Source organism: Cyclopterus lumpus, chromosome 21, assembly GCF_009769545.1.
Source record: "Cyclopterus lumpus isolate fCycLum1 chromosome 21, fCycLum1.pri, whole genome shotgun sequence".
Lineage (NCBI taxonomy): Eukaryota > Metazoa > Chordata > Actinopteri > Perciformes > Cyclopteridae > Cyclopterus > Cyclopterus lumpus.
In genome coordinates, this window is record NC_046986.1 from 7,958,872 (window position 1) to 7,981,315 (window position 22,444).

Genomic DNA, 22,444 nt, shown 5'->3' on the forward strand with positions numbered 1-22,444 from the left:
CAAGTCCGTGCGCGGGTACAGACAAACTGTCTGAGTTGGGAGTGCGCGGGTTGTTGTTCTCTGCGGACGATTTTACATACTTAAATAATCATCTAACTTTTCTTGACACTACATTTGGACTGAAAGAAGCAGAACGAGCGGTTCTTGTCTCTGACAATAAAGCTGCTCATAATACTTTAAAAATATTCCACAGCAACCTCTAATAGAGAGAGTATTAAGAAAATGTACACAGTTAGAAAAAAATCAAACAATGTGTTTCCGTTCAACGATCTTCAAGGTGGTTATTACCATTATTTTATGTTCCATTTTTCTATTCTGACCCATATACATTTTAAGCATCAATAACAAAGGAGTTATGAGCTAATTGCATCCAAAAATTAATGATGTATTATTACTCCAGGTGCACAACACTGACAGGAGTTTGTATTTTTGGCAATAAAAATCGAGGTGCTGCAACCTTTTGGATATTTTGATTCTATTTAAAGACGTTTTTGTCTCCAAGAAGCTTTGTGTAATCATTGAGGAAAAGTTGAGATTTTCTTTTTTTTAATGTTATTTTGTTGACATTTGTAATCTTAGGTATACTTATTTTTAGCCTATATATAAAAGACATGCTCATTCATATAAGTCCAGAAACCAATTAATGTAATTTGACATCCATCCTGAAAAAAGCAAATGAGACAGATTGTCAGTTGACCTCGTCTTGACCAGCGAAGGGAAATTTCACTTCTCTAATATGAATGGGTGGGAAGTGGGGACACGTTTCCTTTTATCTCAGCCACTTCCTGCATTTTGCTCATTAATCTGCACTGCGTACCAAGATAACCATTACATTACAACCCCATAACTATTCAGTTTACTCGGAAGTCAATAATTAATCCTCGAGCTCTACGTGTCATGAGTTCTGAGCATATGTATATAAATTGTTTTAAACCGAATGATCTGAAATAATAAATGTTTTAGGATACTATTAGGATTCGTTTGGGCATTACAGCTTCAATCACTTATTTACATGCTTAGTTGTTATAAATACAGTAATAAATTAAATAATATCGTAATAATACATATATTCTATGTTCTTACAACTGCTCACAACTACATTGATATGTGTTATAAACCACTACACATGTGTTATAAACCAAACAGTATGAACTGTGTTTTATATACCATTTATAACGGCATGTGGGTTAAACGTTAAATAAGTTGTGCACACATCTCAGTGAACATCAAGCTTGCAATCATTTTTTGTGAAAGTAGTTTTTACAAGGTAATGCAATACAGTATTTTAAAATCAATCTGTACAACCAACAACAGTGCAACAGCGACAAAAACGAGTGCAGACTTGATCTTTAATATTGGACCCACAACCCCATAAGGCTGATTAATGGGGCGGGCCCACGTTCACTACATGCCACTTGGTTTTGGTATTTTTATGAATAGCAAATTTGCACCACAAATGTTCTACATCAATTGCCATTAATAGGCCTACCTAATGATGTTGCCCTGTCTTGGGATGGTGCCAAGTGTCAAAAGTGTGTTTGATACCCTTACACCCCTAATATATTCATAAATACGAAAAATAGAAGAAGAAAAAACATCAAGCAACAGACGGAAAAAACCTGTTGCCAGTTTGCATTATTCTAGCAGAGGAGCATTAGTACGTTTCTATATAGTGAAGTTATTATGTGTAGTCTATTGTGAGCACCGTACATGATGAGAGGCAACAGGGTACAACCCACAGGGGGTTAATAGGGCCACAATGGCTAATGTTTGCCTTGGGTTCCTCAGCAGGTTTATCTGGCAGTGCTCAGCTTGTGAAAGTCTGCTAATTAATTTTCATAATTGATTGGAAAGTAAGAAGCACCTGGAACAGTAAGAAAATAGACAAAAAATCATTATTGTATTTATATGGTTGTGTTTGGTTGGGTCTCATTGCCACATTTCAAGTTTGGAGTTGGTTTAATTTAAATAACAGTTTGAGACCCATATCCAATATTTCACAAACTAGCAATTATTCAAACCTTATTTTTTTTTAAAGAGCATGAATTTCCAACCTTGTTAATTATCTCACGACCCCTCAGATTTATCCTGTGACTCTTTGGAGGGGGCCAAACCCTTAGGTTGGGTAACTCTGCATTACCCAACTACAACAGTAAAACTTGTTGTTTACAAATTGAAGCAATAATGTCTTGAATAATAATATATCAACCTTCTCTGCAGAGCAAGTACTTTTACTTTTAATACCCTGCCATACTGTACTTTTCCGAGGTAGGATATAAAACAGGAGTTTCACTTGTAATGTATTTCATATTGTTACTTATACTTTTACAAAGTATGAGAATATTTCTTCCATCACTGTGTAAAATGGTATTATTGGAGATGTGGAGAAATTCAGTTTTTTGTAGAGATGTAAGATCTAAGTTCCTTCTGTTCAATTACGTTCATGTTCTTTTAATAGTGTGTGTGTTGTGATACATTTATAGGTCATTGAACACACGCAGCATCACTGTAGTGCACTACTGCCGCCTGCAGGTCAGACTGAGTACAGCAGGCGTGTATACACAATCTAACTTTCTAGGAACGTTACAATCCATTGAAATGTAGAGCAACTTGGTTACTGACTGATCATTAATGATTTATTTCAGATTGACTAAAAATAGGTACACCGTTGTTGACATTAGGAATGATTTGCATCCATCCAATCTATCCGTCCATATGTCTGCATGTCTGTCTGCGTATGCTGTATCAGGGATCAATTATCGTCTATATTTATTTTTGTCTCAGTAATCTTATATTTGATCATTTAAATCTTTTGTTGTTGTCCAGCCCGCTCCATATCACATACATCTCAAATAGGCATGTTTAATCAAAGGGGGTAGGAGGTCAATGATTGGCCCTCTGGTGACATGTGACCTATAGCCGTTGACTCATTACCTAGAAGCGTTAACTTCTCCATACTTGGGAGTTCACCGTGAAGGTTAGGCGGACTTTCGCTCTTGGGACCGAAATCATCAATTTCATATTTCCTACTTGCTGGACATTTTCCTCCTTGTTCATCAATGACCACCAAAAGGCTGTTTGGATGGCGAAAGCTGTTTCTGATCGCCACAGGTAGGTTTCAAGCGTGTATTCTTGCTCTTTTTCCTTCAAACCACTACCACACCTTTATTATATTACCCACTGGGTTAATCATTAATCCAACTGCTTGCTACTCACACGGAAGCAGCATTGTGTTGAACTCAAATGAGACCAAAACCATTTATTAAATTAAAACCTGAAAGAGATTATAGTTAGTAATACAAACATAGTGTAGTGGAAGTAACTTTTATTAAATGCACAATGTCTCGCTACCATTCTTTTCAAAAATATGAAATATACTTCTAAGACTATAAAGCAACATTATGTAACGGACGTGAACAGGGCATGGAAGAAGTCGACTCAGAAGTTGATCTTTCTTGTATTTATTTCTGCAGAAGACAATAAAAACACACACATTGCCTTCTGGTCTGTCTTGCTGCACATCAGCTTCCTAGACACGTAAAACAGGATTTATAAAAGGTAAAGTATACATCAGAGCGACCGGATGTAGCTCATACAAACGGCGCCAAATGAAACATAAACTTCTACCGTCTAAAATAATGACACAACAGCTGAACACCATGATCGTACTAACGACCATTACCGCGTGTAGCAAACGGTTACATTTTTAAAAGAATATAACAAAATAGTGCGACATCATTTCCTCCACAACTTACCACGAATAGTATTAAAACTTTTGTGAAGGAAAGACGGGACTACGGAAGCCTAGGAGGCAAAGAAGAGGTGAAACGCAATTTCCACAGGAAACAGATTTAACTCTTCAAAATAAAATTCACACAAACACACACTTCAACAGGATCGTTGAATAATAAACAAAAATAAGATATAATACATTAAAAATAAGAAATAACAGAGTGTATTTCTAACTCCGTTACAATTACATATTTCTATTTGTTTCAGTGCTTCCCTGCTGCAGGAGTTTGGAGGTTTCCATTCCACAGAAAGAATATGAGGTTGCGAGAGGAGACGATATTATTTTGACCTGTTCCTTCGTCCCAGCCAGACCAGTCACCAATACACTGGTCCTCACATGGGAAGGCTACCCTGACACTGCTGGTGAACCAATGGTGAGAGGTTTAACTACGGCTGCCTGCTCAATGGGTGGTCAGAACATCTTCTAAAATACAGCCTTATGTGGGGAGTTATAATAAAGAAGAACTACTCTATTTAGCATGTGAAGGTCCCGGGACAGAGGATGACGAATGGGTACAGATTGTAATTTGTGATTGTGGGCGATACTAAATAAATTGTATTGAATTCAATTAAATTCAATTGAACACAGTTGTGTCACATATTTATCTCAGCCTGGGCTTTGATGCAACACAATTATAACAGAAACTACAACTGGGAGCGTGGGGTGTGAGAGGGGGTGTGGGTTTTTTACAAGACAGGAAGTGTCTGTATTTGAGCCGCATTATGGGAAGTGTAGGATCCGCACGTTGCTAAAGTACCACTTAACTGTAACAAACAACATCCCAACAGTAACATATCCATTTTATATTGATATTAGTGTGGATATTACAATCTATTAGCATTCTCAGAAAAGTACCGACACTGAGACAACTGCTAAACCAGGGATTGTTTTAGTTTGTAGTAATTTAGACCGTATTTATATCAATATAGTCCTGAAACTGGACAATGACTTGCTGTGATGAATCACAGTCTCCATAAGGAGCTGTCTCCTCTGCTTTATATGAACGTGATACTGGAAACGCTCCCATTGTAGCACACGTGTTTATAGTGGTTATGACCTTTGTCCTATGAATAAGTAAAGATGACATCTTGCACATAACCACCCGCTGCACACATTAGATGTTTACAAGACGGATCATTTATGCTCCAGTTTTCATTCAGAAAGACTTTGCAATAAACACATAATTTTGTAATTTGATAAATAGTGACGATAAATAGTACTAAAAATAATAGATCAAAAGATGAAGTATTGTGGCAACAATGACTTTGATGACTGAAAGGGAAACTGAATAATGAGCAGAATTACTGAGTAAACAATCTGGCTGCTGCTGGAAATGACACAGAAACTAACCTATTACCTACCCAGCTGGCTAATTAGCTCGATGAAGTTGTGAGCTCAGTTTATTACTCAGAAAATTATTATTTATTAAATATTGAGGACAATGTCATGAGATAAAAATAAATGTAATTAAGATGTCTGGAAAGAAATTTAAATAATTTCATTTCACACAATACATTTTTTTATGATTATTTCACTAATTGTTGGTTCATTTATATATATTAATGCTATTTATTTATCTGATTTATTTCATAATGTCTTATTTATTTAATATTGAACATTGTGGGGTCCCATATTGTACAGCACACCATCCTTAAACATTACGTAATGTCATGTCAAAATGTGACATCACATTGATTGTAATATCATTAATCTACTGGTGAATATTGAGTACTGAGTTATTACCATATGGTATTATTATTTCGTCGTGATCAGATATGTTTATACAATATGTTTGTGTTTATTATTTCTCTAGCTCCTAGTGGCCACCTACTTCATAAACAATCCGATTAACATCGCTCCGGGTTATGAAGGCAGAGCCTTTGTGGAGGTTGACACTGACAGACAAGTCAGCACACTGCGCTTAACAAAGGTGACCATGCAGGACAGCCGCAGCTACCAATGCAGTGTCATGATCTTTAATGATGACGAGGGAACGCCAGCGGCCACCACGTCCCTTCTGGTCCTGGGTGAGAACTAACCACTGGCATGCTTTAAGTCTATTTATCTATCAGTCTGTTGTGGAATAATTGCATGTATATGTCGTATAAATTCTGCTTGCAAAGTTCCCGAAAGTAATTTGATCTTTTTACTCAAATGCTTTGTTTGGTTGCAGTGCCTCCCTCTAAGCCGATCTGCAGCCTTAAGGGAGAAGCAGAGTACTGGAATGACATCACGCTCACCTGCATGTCTGAGGAGGGATCACCTAAACCCGTCTATGAGTGGAAGAGCTACAGTGTGGAAAACATTCCCAGACCATTTCCAATGAAGACAACCGAAAGTATGCCTTTCAACCAGCCGTGTGTTACTTTGAAGCACACATCTTAGGCAGACTGAGAGTTTATCTCATTAGTGTGAACGGAAGGATTGGCCCATCAACTCGGAATTGTTGAGCCTAATTTCTGTCATTATTTTGCAGGGGATGGAGCTCTATCCCTCTTCAATATTTCAAGAGAAACATCTGGGTTCTTCAATTGCACATCAGCAAATCGGATCGGTTCTAACACCTGCTCCTTCACATTAGCTGTCATGCCCAGTGAGTGTTTTAACATGATTCACCTTCTGATCTGAGCCCTGGGCTGAGTGTAAAAAAAAAAAACCTTTGTCTTTCCTCCTTTCTTCCCCAGCCAGCATGAATGTTGGGTCCACTGGAGCTATAGTTGGAGGAGTCCTCGCAGGTCTGGTGTTGCTGGGGATCGTCATCTTCTGTTGCTACAAGAAAAAGTGCAAAAAGGACAAATATGCTGAAGGGTGTGTGTGATGTATCCCTCCGTAAACCATCGACGACACTAAGTTAATGGATCCGTTGCTAGTATCTAAGTGAGTTTACAGGTGCTTCATGCAGGTCCTCCAGCAACCCAACCTAACCATCTTCTCTTTATCTGTTAGTGTCCCTGGAGACGTTGAGTTTTATGACAAAGATGCTTCCGAAGCTGGAGAGCAGTTCTGGGACGACAAGTCAACCGGCGAGAAAAAGCAGGTCAACCAGCGTGAAGACGAAGACGTTGTTCCTCAAAACAACTTCACCAGTCGAGCTGCGCACACGCCGGAGGACGATCAGCACAGTTATAACAGCGGTAAAGAAAAGAATGACGATGGCAGGGGCAGTGATGTCGACTCTCGGCGTTACCAGGACGACCAGCGCGATCACCGCCGCGGAAGTCGTGATAACCTGGACGATGAACGCGGTCGTTACGGCGGCAGTCGCGATCGCCTCGACGATGAACGTAAGCGTGACAGTGGAAGTCGCGATAGAGTCGATCAGCGTGATCATTATAGTGGGAGCCGCGATCGCCTTGACGATCCGCATGATAGTCACCGTGGCAGTCGCGATCGCCTCGACGATCAGCATGATAGTCACCGTGCAAGTCGCGATCGCCTTGACGATCAGCATGATAGTTACCGTGGCAGTCGCGATCGCCTTGACGATCAGCATGATAGTTACCGTGGCAGTCGCGATCGCCTCGACGACCAACGCGATGCTTACCGAGGAAGTCGTGATCGCCTCGACGATCAACGCGATGCTAAACGAGGAAGTCGTGATCGCCTCGACGATCGGCGTGACCGGTCTGGCGGAAGCCGCGATCGCCTCGATTACACTGACGATCAAAACAGAAACCGGTATTAATAAATTTGAGTTACTGAATTTCGACATTCCCTTTTTTTTCTTCCTGCACTAAAAATATTCTACTGGGTTTCGGGACCTGAAGCCCTCGGACACGATGCGAATGTGAGCTGCACACCGATTGGTTCAGACTCGGTGCTCGGGGAGGTCGCAGACGACAGAGCCAAATAGGTGGAGAGTTCAAAACTTAAACTTAACCTCGTGTATCTTAGCCACACAGACAGTCACGCATGCACAACGCAGCAACAAGCTATTGTAGCGCACCCCGAGCCATTGGAAAGATTGGTTTCAGGGTGCCGTGGTGCCATTGTCGCATTGTGTCCGAAGGCGCCAGGTCACGTCATAAAGAGACGCCGCTAAATTAATCTGCACATCTTTGCAAATACTATGAATTGTCATGTAAAAAGCCTAAATTATAAGCGTCTCTAATATAAGCCGGCCCCACATAAATGTTGCATTTTCTCTTAGACTCAAGTAAATAAAGGCCGCTGTTTGAGAATATTCAGACCACTAATCGCGGTGATCCAACAGAATAATTTTTTTAAAGTTTTGCAGTAATTAATCCTGCGCTGACTGAGCATTGAAGAGGAGTTGAGAACACCAAATATGATGTTGATGACGATGACGCACAGTTTTAATGGACATCTGTGAGCCAATCAACTATCAGAACACAACTTTAGACTTGAGGTAAATCTGGTTGCTCTAATCAGGACCTCAGTCAACAGGCCGATGTCCGAGAAGGGTTCATATGCCCAGAGGTCTCAGTGTGGATACGCTGGGTCTTTAATTATATTGTACTAATAGTGTCATCATACCCTTTGTGTGTGTTTGTTTGTTTGTTTTTTCATAAAATCTTGCCTAGTGCCTATCTCAATTAACGTAAATTGGTCATTGAACATCTGCCAATCGTTAATACATAATAATAGCAAACATGTTCAGGCCACATATCTAATGCAGTAATTTGGGGATTGTTGTTAAAACATTGTTTCAGGTAAAAGGGATTGTTCTATTTTTTTTTTTTACTCAACCAAATCAAATGTGTACATTATCTTTGATTTTGTGTTTAACCTGTAGTTTGTGATCGAGAGTAATAAAGTGCCTCAGCGTCCCCTGTGCTAGATTTACAGCTATTTTAAAACTTATTTTTAACACCGTGTGTGTGTGTGATCTTTGTGAGCAACTTTTTTCTTAATGTTTTTGTGTGACGAAAAATAATGCCCCGTAATGTAAAATTGCAACAACAAAAAAAATGTATATGAAAAAAAAAAATCAAGTTCAATAAAGAAAGTGGGTCAAATGTTGCCGTTTCTGTGCAGTAAAATTCCTCAAAACTCACAGCCAAGTCTGACCTGATTTACTCATGGAGCTCCCTCCTCCTCCTCCTCCACCACCTCCTCCTCTTCCTCCTCCTCCTCCTCCTCCTCGTCCTCCTCCTCCTTCTCCACCTCCACCACCGAGAAAACCTCTCGACTCTTCCCCGGGGAGGGCTGCCACTTCGCCCGCTGCAGAAAATCTAAATGAGACTCCATAGTTGTAAAAACTAAAGTACTAAAACCTTGCGTTGCGCATACATTGTTGCGCAGCACTTCCGGGCCGACATCGGCCCCGCGGTGCGTCTGGACTCACCTCTGAAGTGGTACGGTCCCGTTAGTCGCCCTGTTCACCGCCGCAGTTAGCGGACAACCACACGGACCAACATGCGGATAAACGGCACTTTACCGTAACACGGACTGGAGAATGAACTTTTACCGGCTGGCTCTTTTCCTGTCCGGTAAGTCCCGTTCCCTTTCTCTTTGTAATATGTCTCCTTCACTAAAACGGGTCATGTGGACGACGGCGGCGCAACAGGTTGCTGGTCGCGCGGACGCGTTTTTTTTTCTAACCGAGTGGAAGGCTGCGCGAGACTCGGCTAAGAGCTTATTTGAATGTTTTCAACCTTTATTGTTTCGGTGAAGTCAACGAGTGAACATTTTTTTTTACAGATATTTAGGGTCGTCTTTTAACCATTTAGTTTGTGTGACGAGCCTCATACTCGTGGGATTAATACCGTCTGGTATTGATTTTGTTGTTACAATCTGTGCCACAGTTTACTATAGAAAGGCATCGTTGTATATTGTGAGGCACGTGGTTTAATGGTCGAGCTGCACTTTAAAGGTGCAATATATATATATATATATAAAGCAGCAACGATGACAGAACAATCATCATTAGAAACTATTCTTAATAACAAGCCAACAAGTAACAACATTACTTGGTCTCGTGTCCTCAAATGTGTTGATTTTAAATGCATTTATTGATCATTTATGATCGTAAACTTTTCTGTTTTCTGTGGATCAAATTGAACAAAACATCTTGGGCGTGTGGGAAAGATAAAATGACTTGGCAGTTTTCACTGTTTTCTGACACTGTGTAATCAATGAATCAAGAGTGATGATTGACAGATTCCTCAGGCATTAGTTGCAGCCCCATACTATACTTTTATACCAATTTAGGGACCAGCAAAGTGCACATAAGGTCTCAAGAGGGCTGGAAAGCACCCTGACAAATACTCTACTTCACTTGTCACAAAGTGTATGAGTGTTGCTGTAAAATTGCTTTGAAATCCCACATCGAAGAGGGAGACTATATTAAGTCTTATCATTGTTTCTTTGTTGGCTCTAATGAGTCAACGTGAAGGAATGCACGACGCAGGAAATGTGACAGCTCTGGGGAGGAAAAGCCTGACCGTGTTCAGGAAACATGCAGCGACATGAGCTCTGACCTGCAGGACATGTGTGAGCACACATAGTAACGGGAGGTGCTGATGTGGACATGGTGCCTTCAGCTTGTATGCAGGTGGAGGAGGAGACCTGTCACCTGGTCATTAGCCCACAGAGAGTCACACCTGGTGAGAAACAATCATTTACAGAACATCCTCTCACCTCAGCCCGTGCACAGAGTAACGGTTTGGTTTAAATCCGGAGCAGGTGATTGGTCTGTTCACACCCAGCTGGAGGAGGCCAGGTTGCTCTCATTGGTTGGGATTGTGTGACCTCCTCCCCCTCTCAGCTCCTCAAGTGGGACAGAAAGGAGGGGGGCAGCTTAGTCCTATAACAATGGACTGGTCCATGAAAAAAAGGACACAAAGAGCAGACCAGAGGTCTCTCGTGGGAGGAACTTAGGGGGTCTCGGTCACCCCTCCTCTTGTTCTCTTATCCTGTTAAAATCATCTGGCTCATCACTGTACTTGGAAATATGCAGATAATGTTTAGTTTCTCATCGTGTGAAAAGAAACACGAAGGTGATCAATAATGTCCCCTGATTTCCTGAGCTTTTTAGGTCATGAGACATGAGCATATTGTTTGAAACGTGAGCTGATCCAATATAATTAATTGTCAACTATTATTATTAAACCTTTATTAGTTTTCACTAAACAACTAAACACGACATCTGAAGCCATCCCCTTGGACACTTTCCCCATTTATATAAAGACTAAACACAATTCATTGAAATGAATTGAAAATAACTCTTTTAGTTGCAGTCCTGGGTATAAGCAGCATAAGAATGTAAGTACAGGAAAGGCGTCCATTTTAGATGAATGATAAATAAAGACCTAAGGAGAGAGTCGGGCTGGTGGACTTGTTTTGTTTTGATTTCCTGTCTTTCTGGGAAATGTTTAGAGGGAGTTCCTGCCCCACCTAGAGCTAATATGACTAGCAGAAAGCACCCAGGAGTGTCCGACCTCTCCATCCTCTCCCTCTGTGATGACAACCCCCTGCCTCTCCGAAGGCCTCCCCAGCCCCCCACACACACACTGGAATGTAACCCTCCTGACCCTGGTACTGAGCAGCAGAGCCTAATCTCTTGTTCCTGCCTTCTCTCCTGTTTTAATATGACGCTAAATCCCTCCCAGGTGCAGGGAATTCTCCACGCAGACTCAGAAGAGGCACAGCTGTTTCTCCTGTAACGTCAAGAAGCCATCGGCATCCTCTTCCCGTCTTTATACTACTCTCAAATGGAGTTTGAAACAACAGCCCCTAAATATTATGATAGCGCTGAAACGATTAGTTGATTCATAAATTAGGAGATTGACAGGAAAAATGTCCACAACTATTTAAATTTAAAGCAAAAAGACCAAATTCCAGCTTCTAAATTGTGAAGATGTAATGCTATTTTTGCTCTTATTTGTAAAATGAATATCTTTAACTTTTTAACTGTTTGTTGGACACCTTGAAGCTTTAATAATACAAAGCATTTTCTCTGTTTTCTGACCTTTTATAGACCATTAATTGATGTTTTAGGAATAATTGTAATAACACAATTCAACATCACCCCAGTTCAATCAACAAGAGAAGAGCATAACCTCACAACCTCCGTGATTTAATGCTGTTGTTGTGTGCATTTGTTAATCAGGTTTGAAATCACAAATCTTATTAATTGAAGTAATTCCAGCTTTCAGATGTGAATATTTGTTTCTTTACCTTTTCTATCTCTGTACATAGATTGCATATGTGTGATGTCACCTTGGATCTAAAGGGAATTCTATTTTATATAAATGTTTTCCACAATTTTCTGTCCATACAATGAATTGATTAATCAAAATCATAATTTAGATGTGCTGTTGATAGTTGAACGTTCCCCTCTAAAGGTCCCGCTGGGGGAGATATTCCTCTCCGGGTTATGAACTCTGTGAAGGTGCCTGGTATTTCTCAATGCTGATAAATACTGTGTTTGAACTTTACTCCGTGCATCTTTGAACCATATTTGCACGACTCTCTGAATAATCAAAATCAGTCTCCCGGAGACCTATTTGTCTCCACCACAGAACTTATTCCCATTCCTCTTTTCTCTCTCCTCTCCTCAGTGTGTGTGTGCGATGGCGTGCACGTCACGGTGCGGGAGAAGCAGCGGTTCGCGATGCTCTTCCAGTCCGTCGTCCTCCCGTGTCAGTACCAAACCGCCTCCACTCAGAACCCGGTGGTGCAGTGGTGGTACAAGTCCTACTGCCGAGACCGCACGCGGGAGTCCTTCACCCTGCCCGAGAGTCTGGGCGTCCAGGCCTCAGAGCTGGGCGCCACGTCCCACCTGGAGTGCTCCGACAGCGGCCGCACGGTTCGGGTTGTGGCCTCGGCGCAGGGACCCTCCATGACGCTGGCCGAGCACTACAAAGGAAGAGACATCGCCATCGTCAACAGTAATGTCGTCTTTCTTATATTAAAGTTGGGAATTGAGGAAACGAGCGTTGCTGCAGCAGTTCTCTAAATATACCTCTTTTGTCTCTGTCTCACAATAACACACACACATACACACACACACACACACAAAGGATCATGACCTCCTGCACACACTCCTATTCATGCATGACTCCTTGTAAAACCTCAGGCCTTATCAAAACAAAACACCCGCCTTCTATCCAGATGCGTCAATGGGACACACCAACATCCAACAATGCCCCCTGTCGTCATGTTATACAGTAAATAAAGACACCGTATTTTCCTTGTTTTTCATAGAAACGCTATGTGTTTAGTTTTGTCTTGGCTTCACATAACACAAACAACTAGAAGCTTAAATATATGTGGACTGATTTTAAATGTCAAGTTACAGTGTGTATTCAAACCTCAATGCTTTTGATACTGATCAGAAGTGTGTCAAGTACCAAAAGCTGTCATCAAACCTCTGGTCAGATTAATAATCTTTCCTAATTACTCTTTGATCTGTCATTTCTGTTTTTAAAAAAAAGAAGGCATTTCCACTTTTTTACTATAATCATTTGAGACATTTGGTTACTTTTGTATATGATGAAAAGGGTTAAATATAAAAACATGTTAATACTTATTAAATAGTATACCTTTTGGTGCAGGTACTGGAACTCAGGTATTGTCATTAAAGTCAGTTGTGTTTTCAACGCCAATCAAATTTTGATTCACTCTCATGCTTAGTGAACCTCCCTCTGTCTTCTCGCAGCACATTTAACCTCGTTCCCCCTCTCTCTCTGTGCAGAAGCAGACCTGCGTATCGGGGAGCTGCAGTGGGGCGACAGTGGAGTGTACTTCTGTAAAGTCGTCATTGCCGATGACCTGGAGGGGAAGAACGAGGCCCAGCTGGAGTTACTGGTGCTCGGTATGACTACACTTTATTTGCAATGGAAGTATAAAGACTCAGAGTGGGATCATGGTCCACTGGGGGAAGTTTGGATCCGTATATGTTCTCAAAGTGCAGTACTTGAGTAAATGTAGTACTCTCCACCTCTGGTATTGTGTACTGGACTGTCCTTCAGGTCCATTTGAAGTCACTTACACTGCAGTGTGTCAGTGATATGTTTGGCTGTTTGTGTGCGATCATATTATATTTGTATCCAGTTGCTAACAACAAGTAATGAACAGCGAACGTTTCGGTGCTAAAAAGTCAGATATTCACCTCCTTCTATCAATGAAAGTGAAGTAGCTCGTCCACAGCGCTCCACGGGGGAAACCGTGGAGACCATTGTTGCCAAACGCCACTCCTTCAGCCGTTACCACGGCACCGGGCCTTTAGAGGAGACCGGGGCATGCTGAGGGTCGCTGCTGGTGTCGACATGAAGAGAGAGACGAAGAACAGGGGACTAAACAGTTACCCAAAAATGGTTGTCCTCCTTTACTTTTGGCTAACCCTGATGTTTCTTGTCGTATTAAACTCCGTTTATTCATACGGTCCTCCTCCGCTGAGCATTAATCTGATTATAATCAGCTCAGAGGAGAGAAGAGGGGAGGTTGAACATGTGACAATAACAAGACTGCACTGGGTTTTGGTTTCGCCACGAGGACACTGGAATTAGAAAAGTGTGTAAAACCACTTCAGTGGCAGATTAGCATTTCCCTAAGTTTTCAGATCTCACGCACAACCAATTTTATACGGCAACATGTATAGCAATAGTTTGCCATTTTGGGAGATTTGCTTTTTTGCTTTGTTGCAGAGAATCAGATCAGGAGATTGATACTATTCTCATATCTGTCTGTAGCCGGTTAGCTTAGTTTAGTCTAGCAATGAAGGGCTAGCTCGACGCTGTTTGAAAATAACAGAATACCAGCTCACTAATACTTATACAACTTTACACCTTATATCTTTTTTGTTAACTGCAAATAGTCTGCACATAACCTGCCGTAAAACCACAAATTCATGATCTTAAATTTGTAGTTTTATACGCAATAAACAAAAAAAGATATATTGTGTAAGCTAGCGGTTGCCCCCTGTTTCCAGTCCTCATGCTAAGCTAAGCTAACCAGCTGCTGGCTCCAGCGCCATGTTTACTGTACAGACAAGTCAGTCACTGAACTCTCAAGCAAGCAAGCACATAAGCAATTTTTCTCAAATGTCAAAATAATAAGCAACAAGTCCCTAATCTCTCTTAGTTTTTTCTTCTCGATTGATTTCTTCTCTCTCCTCGCTCTCCCTTTTTTCTCGCGACTTCCTCTCACGTGCTCCTCCATTACTCCTTCCTGCATCTCTCACTGCCTCGCAACCTCTCTGTGCTGCATAGCTGCTCGGCTCTCTCAGGTTACTCAATGTTACTGAGCTTCATGGTATGTAGATGAACGTGCCAGGGAACCAAGATTACTTTTTTTTTTTTATCAGGTGGAAAGGTTACGCTGATGTTTTTCCTCCCCCATAGTAACAGCCAGCTCAACACAGTGGGTGTTTGACTGCAGTCAGACAGTGACGGGCCTTTAATTATAGTCCTTTGACACCTCACGGTATACACATACTGTACTAAAAACATGAACACCTGCAGGTGTGTCTCAGTGCTAGCACACCTGTCGCAGACCCTTTATTATTCTCTGTTTTGCAGTTTTCTAACTGCATTGAATGTCTCTCTTTTTCTGACCTGTTTATCTTGTATGTAAAGCACAGACGAGATATTGTGTCACAACCGTACAACTTACGTGACCTATTTGGATGGGCTCCCATGCTAAATTGTTGTCCTAGAATGTGCCCCAGTTTCCAAAAGAAACCTCTTTGTACTCACACACGGCCTGTCATGGCACCTCTCAGTGTGTGTGTGTGTGTGTGTGTGTGTGTGTGTGTGTGTGGATTAAGTTGTGAGCAGCTTTACAGTTTTAACTCCACTAGAGAGTGTGCACCTCAATACAGAAACATAGCACCGCTGGCCTCTTGCTAAAATTAGATTCAAAGTAAAGTGCACTCTGAACTCTGACTTACCGGTACATGACTTGTGCTCATGTTTAGTATTTTTATTTTTAAACCCTATATCAGTGTGATCCATGTGATGACAAGACTCTGTGAGGCTGCACTTAGACACAACTCTAATGTTAGCATGCTAACATGCTCGCAGTGACAACAGGAGGATTTTTAGCATATATAATGTTTACCATGTTCACCTAAACACAAAGTACAGCTGAGGCCTATACATGTCTTTGGTTTAGCAGGTATTTGGTAATAAATCAAACTTAGGGCAAATTAAAATGTAGACCTGATGATGTCACTGGATAAGAAATTAAGGTATTATCATTCATCTTTTAGGGAGGTGTGAATACGTGTACCAAATTTCATAGCGTAACATTCAATGATTTTTTTTTTTAGACATTTGACGTTTGGTGCTAGAGGTAAAGTCAGAGGATCACGAAAGTCAGTGGGCTTCAGTGTCGGGGGAACTATTAATGTCTCTACTGAATTACATGGTAATATATCCAATAGCTGAGATAGTTCAGTCTGGACCAAAGTGGCAGACCGACCAACATTAACATCCCTCCAGCTGCTCGCATGGCCAAATAATGTCCTCATCTCAGCATGTAAGATAAGTAAAGTGTGTCCCTTCAGTTCTTTAACTAGTTAATGACCATTCAGCATCCACTCTGCTGACCTTTTTGACTCTCGCTTTCTGCTTCCTCTGCCGGCCTTCACCTGTGCTCTCCCTCTCTCTCTGCAGGCAGGACAGGTCCGCAGGACGATATCCTACCTGAGTTTGATGTGGAGATTATGCCAGGTACGGCACCTCACCTGCACTTTCGTCTCACTTGCCTGTCATCTTCTAGCTTTGCCTCCTGCTTCCTCACGTTTAATTCTCGCCGGCCAATCAAAACTCTCTATTACTAACAAAATGATTGAGCCCATTTTTACACTGTTACAAATCAAATTCAGGAAAAACTTACACGCGGTCAGTTACTGAAGCTACATAAAGATCCTAGACTCACAGTTTTTATCTTTTATCCATTTTTTTAAATTCCTCAGTGGGGGGTTTTGAGTGGATTTGGCTTCGGGGCACACCCTTGAGGAAGTGTGTTGTTAGGGTCTGGATACTTAAGAGATGTGATGATGGATAAGACTCACTCACAGTTCCCTTGAGTTTTCCTGAAGTGTCCTTTTCATTTTGCATGCTCTGTGGTCTCATTGAAGGGAGTGACATCATCAACGTGGCTTATTATTACAACTTGGTTATGATGTTTGTAGTTTTTAAACAGTGTTTCGACCGATTCATATTGTAATCGCTTAAATATTTGATGAGATCTGAACACAAGGAGATTGCTACGACAATGGGCAAGAAAGTGGTCGGAAGATCAGTTGGGAAAGATCCAAACAAAGAAGTGAGGGCACCCAAAAATGTCTGTAATAACTTCTCATTGCACCAGACAACTTTGGTTATTACAGCAAGTTGAACCAAAGTTGGACCAAGAAATATATCTGTAAACTGGGAATTTCCACTGTGAAGATTTTGGGTAATAATCTTACCATTCGCCTTTTTTTTCCCTTCCAAATTTCCCTTAGTTTATTAGTTCCTGATTCTCTGACTTTTCGTATTTCTTGGACCTTTTAGGTATAGTAGTGCATTACCTGTCACCTGTGTCGTAGAAAACGGTTAAACGGCAAAAGTTAAAGCTGCTGTGAGGAACCTCTAAGTGGTTATGAAACTCTATAAAACCTTCACAAGTAAACGAGACCACAGCAAGAAGATTATCTATCTCTGTATAGTTATTCTTAATGCTAATTCTTGTGAGCCGGATTCCACACACATCTGCAGTTGGAGCTCCGGCAGAGCTTCACTGACACCACGCTGCCGGAGACTCAGACCCGTAATGCTCAGCCCACTAAGGGGAAACAAGAACCAGGACCAAACGGGGCACACTGTCATGGCCTTCCTGCAGTAAAAAAAAGTAATCTGGTGCTCGGAGACACTACCACTTTTGTCCTTAGGGGCCGCCAAACCAACGCAAGATGAAAGCTCCTCACAGTAGCTTCAACTACCGAGGGAGCAAAACATATGACGAAGGGAAATCTAGGGCGTGAGGACGGATCAATTTGAGCAAACTGATCATTAAGATAATAAAGTCTGCGTGAACAACCTTTAAACCATGTAAGTAATAATGTGTGCCTATATTCCAGAGTGGGCGTTTGTGGGAGCCGTGGTCCTGGGCAGTGTCTTGTTCCTGTTATTGTTGGGGATCTGCTGGTGCCAGTGTTGTCCTCACTCCTGCTGCTGCTACGTCAGCTGCTGCTGCTGTCCTGAAACCTGCTGCTGTCCACGCCGCCGTGAGAAACACCGACCCGTCTTTATTTACCACGACTTCCACGTGCATTCTCAGCATTCACAGCACTCACTCGTTGTTTGGTTGTTCTCCTGTGCAGTATACGAGGCGGGGAAGATGGCCAAGAGTGGACCACCTGCTCAGGTTCCCGTGTACCCCTACTACATTCCTGGTGTTCCTACCGTTGTTCCTCTTGCCCCTTCGTCCCATGCGGAGACAAAGATCGCCTCCATTCCCCCAGTGGAGAATAACCTGGCTGGAGGTGAGTATTTATAAGCTGTACAGATACACACTGACTTGACTAACCCTCATTTCATCTATCATCCCTCATCCTCAAGTCTGTCTCTAACAGAAATGACTGCCTACCACATGCATGCTCTATAAATGCGGTCTTAACTTGTTTGAGTTAGTTGGTCCTATGTAAGAATGTGCATGCCTATCTGTGTGTCCTTGCATGGTGATGTCCCCGTGTGTGTACATACTGTGTGTGTGTGTGTGTGTGTGTGTCCACATCCACAGCCCACATTGGTTATCGACTGAAAGCCAGTCCAGACCAGGACTCAATGAAAGTTCTGTACTACATTGAGAAGGAGCTGGATCAGTTCCCCTCTGCCGGGACGGCTGCATTTAAACGTAAGCCTGCGCAGGTTAGGCCAGTGTGTCACCTGTGTGGCTGTGTGACGGTGTTCACGTGTTTGTGTTTCATGTGCATGGTTTGCGTAAACGAACAGGTGCTTGTTTGAATCCCATCCGTACGTTCATTTCATAACTTCTAACTGTCATTTAATACACATTTGGTGCTAAATCAACTTTCCGTGTTTATTGGAGAAACATTGATTGAATGATGTGTTTTTATAGTTTTTGCACATCATTTGAGGTCTACGACAATTACACTTGTTGGCGGTTTTGGTCCTTGCATAGGATTTGTTGAAAATATAGGGGGCATAAATAATATCACCAGACTTGTCATTTAACTTGTTTGTGATGAGTCTGAGAAACGTCTGCACTCAGTAATCTGCAGTCAGCTATAATCAGAGCTCATGATTATATAGTCATAGCTACCTTATCTACTATGCTCTTACAGCAAACTCCTGCATAGCCCTTCCAGCAGACCACATCTTGCTCTGAAATTCTCCCTTCTCATAATTTCACAGCCGTAGCTGTGTATTCCAGTGGCAAGGTCACAGACGAACGATTTTCCGAAATTAATTGTATGGTGAAAATAGCAACAAAAAAAATGCCGCTCCACTGACGTGTCTGTGCCAACAGCCGTCAGCCTCTCGGAGCTGAGCTCTCTTCATGATGGAGGGACCGCGGACTTCAGACACACCTATCAGACGGTGCAGATGAAGGCGCTCCCGCCCATCGCGGACCTCGACCACCAGTCGGTGCGGAGAGCAGCTCCACCTGCACAGAGTCGAAGGCCCAGACGGGACGGACGCAACCACTCAGACGATGAGCTTGACAGAAGGTATGATTACGGTGGTATTTAGTGCACGTGTTGAGAGGGTAAAGGTCACCATGATGGATGAACTGCTTTACTGACAGAAGCCATTTACTAGGCAGTTCAAGTGCCCAGTATGTGGGATCTTTCCATGTAAACCCCATCACTCTCATATGCTCCAATATCTTGATTATGGTACACACTCTGTGTGCTGAGTTGTAGTGCTCTCCCTGGCTGTAGGTGGAACCCCCACTCGGAGCACCTGCAGAGGAAGACGTTGGGCAGAAGAGGGCGCACCGGCTCCCTGGACGAGCTGGAGGACTTCGCCCAGTCTTACGGCTCCCGAGGCCGTCGCGCCGAGCCTCCGGACCGGGTCTACGAGCGGGATTACAGCCCTCCCAGGCGTTTCTACAGAGAGGAGGATGACGACTGGGTCCGCCGCAGCCCCTCGCCTTTAACACAGAAGAGGAGGGACACGTGGGACAGCGATCGTCCCTGTCGAGCACCCCAAGGCAAAGGATACGATGACGCCTTCCTCAGCAGTGTGTTGGACAGCAAGACGAGGGGGCGGGGGAGGGACAGAGGCGCTTGTAGACCGGACGAGGACAGTGACACTCCCTCCAAAGGCAGCTCCAGAGGAAAGGCCGGCGGTAGTTACTACAGCCGGTCGCCTAGCAACCGTCCAGAGGAGGAGGACCCTTTGCCTCCGTACTCTGAGCGGGAGGCGGAGCGGTACCGCAGGGCCGACCCGACAACAGACCGGTACCGCACCGTAGAGCCTCCCAGATCAGAGCAATACAGGACCACTGACCCGGCCACGAGGCCGTTCTGCTACACCCGCCCCCACCAGGGAATGCCCCACACACTCCAACCGGGGGGCCGAGAGGAGAGAGACAGGAGCCGAAACCTGGTGAGTTACTTGTAGCAGGAACAAGGACTTCCCTCCTCCTCTTTAGGAAAGAGCCTCTAAATCCTGTGAATAGTTACCAGATAAGTCTGTGTATTCTGTCTTTTTCTTATTACAAATCCAATGAAAAGTCCAAAAGCTAATAATTGATTTGATTTTTATCTGTGTAGCCAAAGCCTGACGTAGCTTGGAAGCTACAGCTCAGCAGGTGTTTGTGGGTTCACATGCATGTTCACGGATCATGTATGTTTTGGATCAAGCATGATGTCTCTCGATTTATCCTCCCAAAACACAAATAGCCAACACGTCAATAATACGTGAGAGACAGTAGCTAAAACTGAAACCTAACCTTATTTCATTGTGCTTACTTACTAAATACAAAATGCATACCGACCTTTCAGGAAGACAGATCTTGTGACGACTAAATACTAAAAACTGGTTAAATACTTTAGTTAAAAGTGTGTTGTTGTTGTTGTTATTGTTGGAGGCATGCATGATGAGGAAATTATCTGCATAAACTGCCCCAAGTTGAAGGTAATTACAGCAAAAATGGCAACTGACAACCTACAAAGTTAATATAATTATTATTATTCATCTTTCTTTGCTGACTCATATTGTTTCCTTGCCTACTGCCCACCAAATAGTTTCCAATAAATATTTAATTACGTTTGAGTGACAAACTACAGTTACCGTCTGTTTTAAGAGCTTTATTGGAACTAAATAAACTATGGGATGTTGAGGTGACTTAAGGGTTTAAGACTGTAATCAGCTCTTGGTATCTATCAAATAAAGGCAATGCATCAGAAAAAAATGACAAGCAACTAAATATTTGCGACATGTATCTAATGATTTGTGTTGTGTCTGAGCGTCACAGAGAGGTCGGGGAAGTCCAACGTTATTGGTTTATTATTGGTATTATTATTATTGGTTTTACGTCAAGAATACAAATAGAATAACGGCAGCTTTGTATTTGGACATTTGAAAAAAATGTTTGACAGTATTATGTAACTTGTGCAATGTGCGTATATATTCGATTAATGGTCTTAACACTGAATCAATATCATTGTAGTTCCCACAGGATTATTATTATTTATTTTTTTAATCTGTGATATCATTTGCATACATTTACAGAAGACTTTTGGTTGCACTCACCGTGTCTCAAACGCTTACTAACCTAGGCTTACTAAATATATATATTTTTAAATAACACACCTGTATCGCAGTCTAACACGCTTGAGCTGCATGATTTCTGCGGATGGTCGGAGTCACACCTCGCATGAGTGTCTTAACATGTGTCTAACATCTGGGTGTGTCCCTTTAACAGAGCACTGCGCCGAGCAGGGACTCTCTCATAGTGTGACGAGGCTTCGCCGGCCTCGACCCGCTCAGCGGTTCTGCCATCAGCCACATGAAGTCCGGCCCGTCTCGCTAACGATACCCCCCCCCCCCCTCGGGAATGCTGAGAAATAAATGTGCACTAAATACAGCACGTTTTCTTTTACTCGCGTGCATGAATACCTGCTTATTTCTTCACGTGTAGTCGACTGACATTTGATGATTTACTGACGCCGGTGCCAAGATGTTTCATTTTTATTTTCTATTATCTGCCAATTCTTTTTTTTTTTTTATCTGCAGGATTTACACAGACTCCACACTTAGTCAGTACATTGCAACTCAGGTTCACTTTGTATTTGTGCGTTTGTCTGTTGTTGATATCGTACTGTATGTAAGTACCGTACCTTGGATTTCATTGCACTGCTTAAATACCTTTTTCAATAAAGAAAACTCAAAGAAGTCTCCGCTGTCTTAATGAATTCATGTGAACTATATCTCGGCCGAGAGAGGAGAGACATGCAGCCGGTACTTATGATTGTTTTTATTATCAATTTAAACGTCAGTTGGTCCATCAAACGTAAGAGAATATTGAAAAATGCCCAGAAACATTTGCCAAATAATCTGATGTTTGAGTGGTTATTGTGTTTTACAATACGTGTGATTGAGTGTGTGCACGGTGGTTCTTATCGCCGCTTATCAAACATACACAACTAAATAAACACTAGAGTTTTAATGACAGAACTACAGACAATCAGCACACTTTATCGTGTCGCGCCCGCGTGCAGCT

At 42.3% G+C, this 22,444-nt stretch overlaps 2 protein-coding genes across 4 annotated transcripts; both read left to right on the forward strand.

Moving 5' to 3' along the window:
• The first annotated feature begins 2,926 nt into the window (after positions 1-2,926).
• gpa33b (glycoprotein A33 (transmembrane), paralog b) lies at positions 2,927-8,622 on the forward strand. The gene is made up of 7 exons (XM_034562144.1): positions 2,927-3,111; positions 4,000-4,166; positions 5,607-5,820; positions 5,967-6,131; positions 6,270-6,386; positions 6,478-6,601; positions 6,740-8,622. The coding sequence occupies exons 1-7, from the start codon at positions 3,060-3,062 to the stop codon at positions 7,476-7,478; spliced, it is 1,578 nt and encodes a 525-aa protein (XP_034418035.1). The 5' UTR covers positions 2,927-3,059; the 3' UTR covers positions 7,479-8,622.
• A 335-nt stretch (positions 8,623-8,957) lies between these two features.
• ildr2 (immunoglobulin-like domain containing receptor 2) lies at positions 8,958-22,052 on the forward strand. Of its 3 annotated transcripts, XM_034560823.1 has the most exons (10): positions 8,958-9,246; positions 12,319-12,648; positions 13,455-13,574; positions 16,378-16,434; positions 17,829-17,975; positions 18,072-18,233; positions 18,491-18,604; positions 19,241-19,442; positions 19,656-20,325; positions 21,647-22,052. In XM_034560823.1, the coding sequence occupies exons 1-10, from the start codon at positions 9,213-9,215 to the stop codon at positions 21,680-21,682; spliced, it is 1,872 nt and encodes a 623-aa protein (XP_034416714.1). In that variant the 5' UTR covers positions 8,958-9,212; the 3' UTR covers positions 21,683-22,052. The 3 variants fall into 3 exon arrangements, with proteins under 3 accessions (XP_034416714.1, XP_034416716.1, XP_034416715.1); XM_034560825.1 differs by lacking the exon at positions 18,491-18,604; XM_034560824.1 differs by lacking the exon at positions 16,378-16,434.
• Positions 22,053-22,444: the final 392 nt, after the last annotated feature.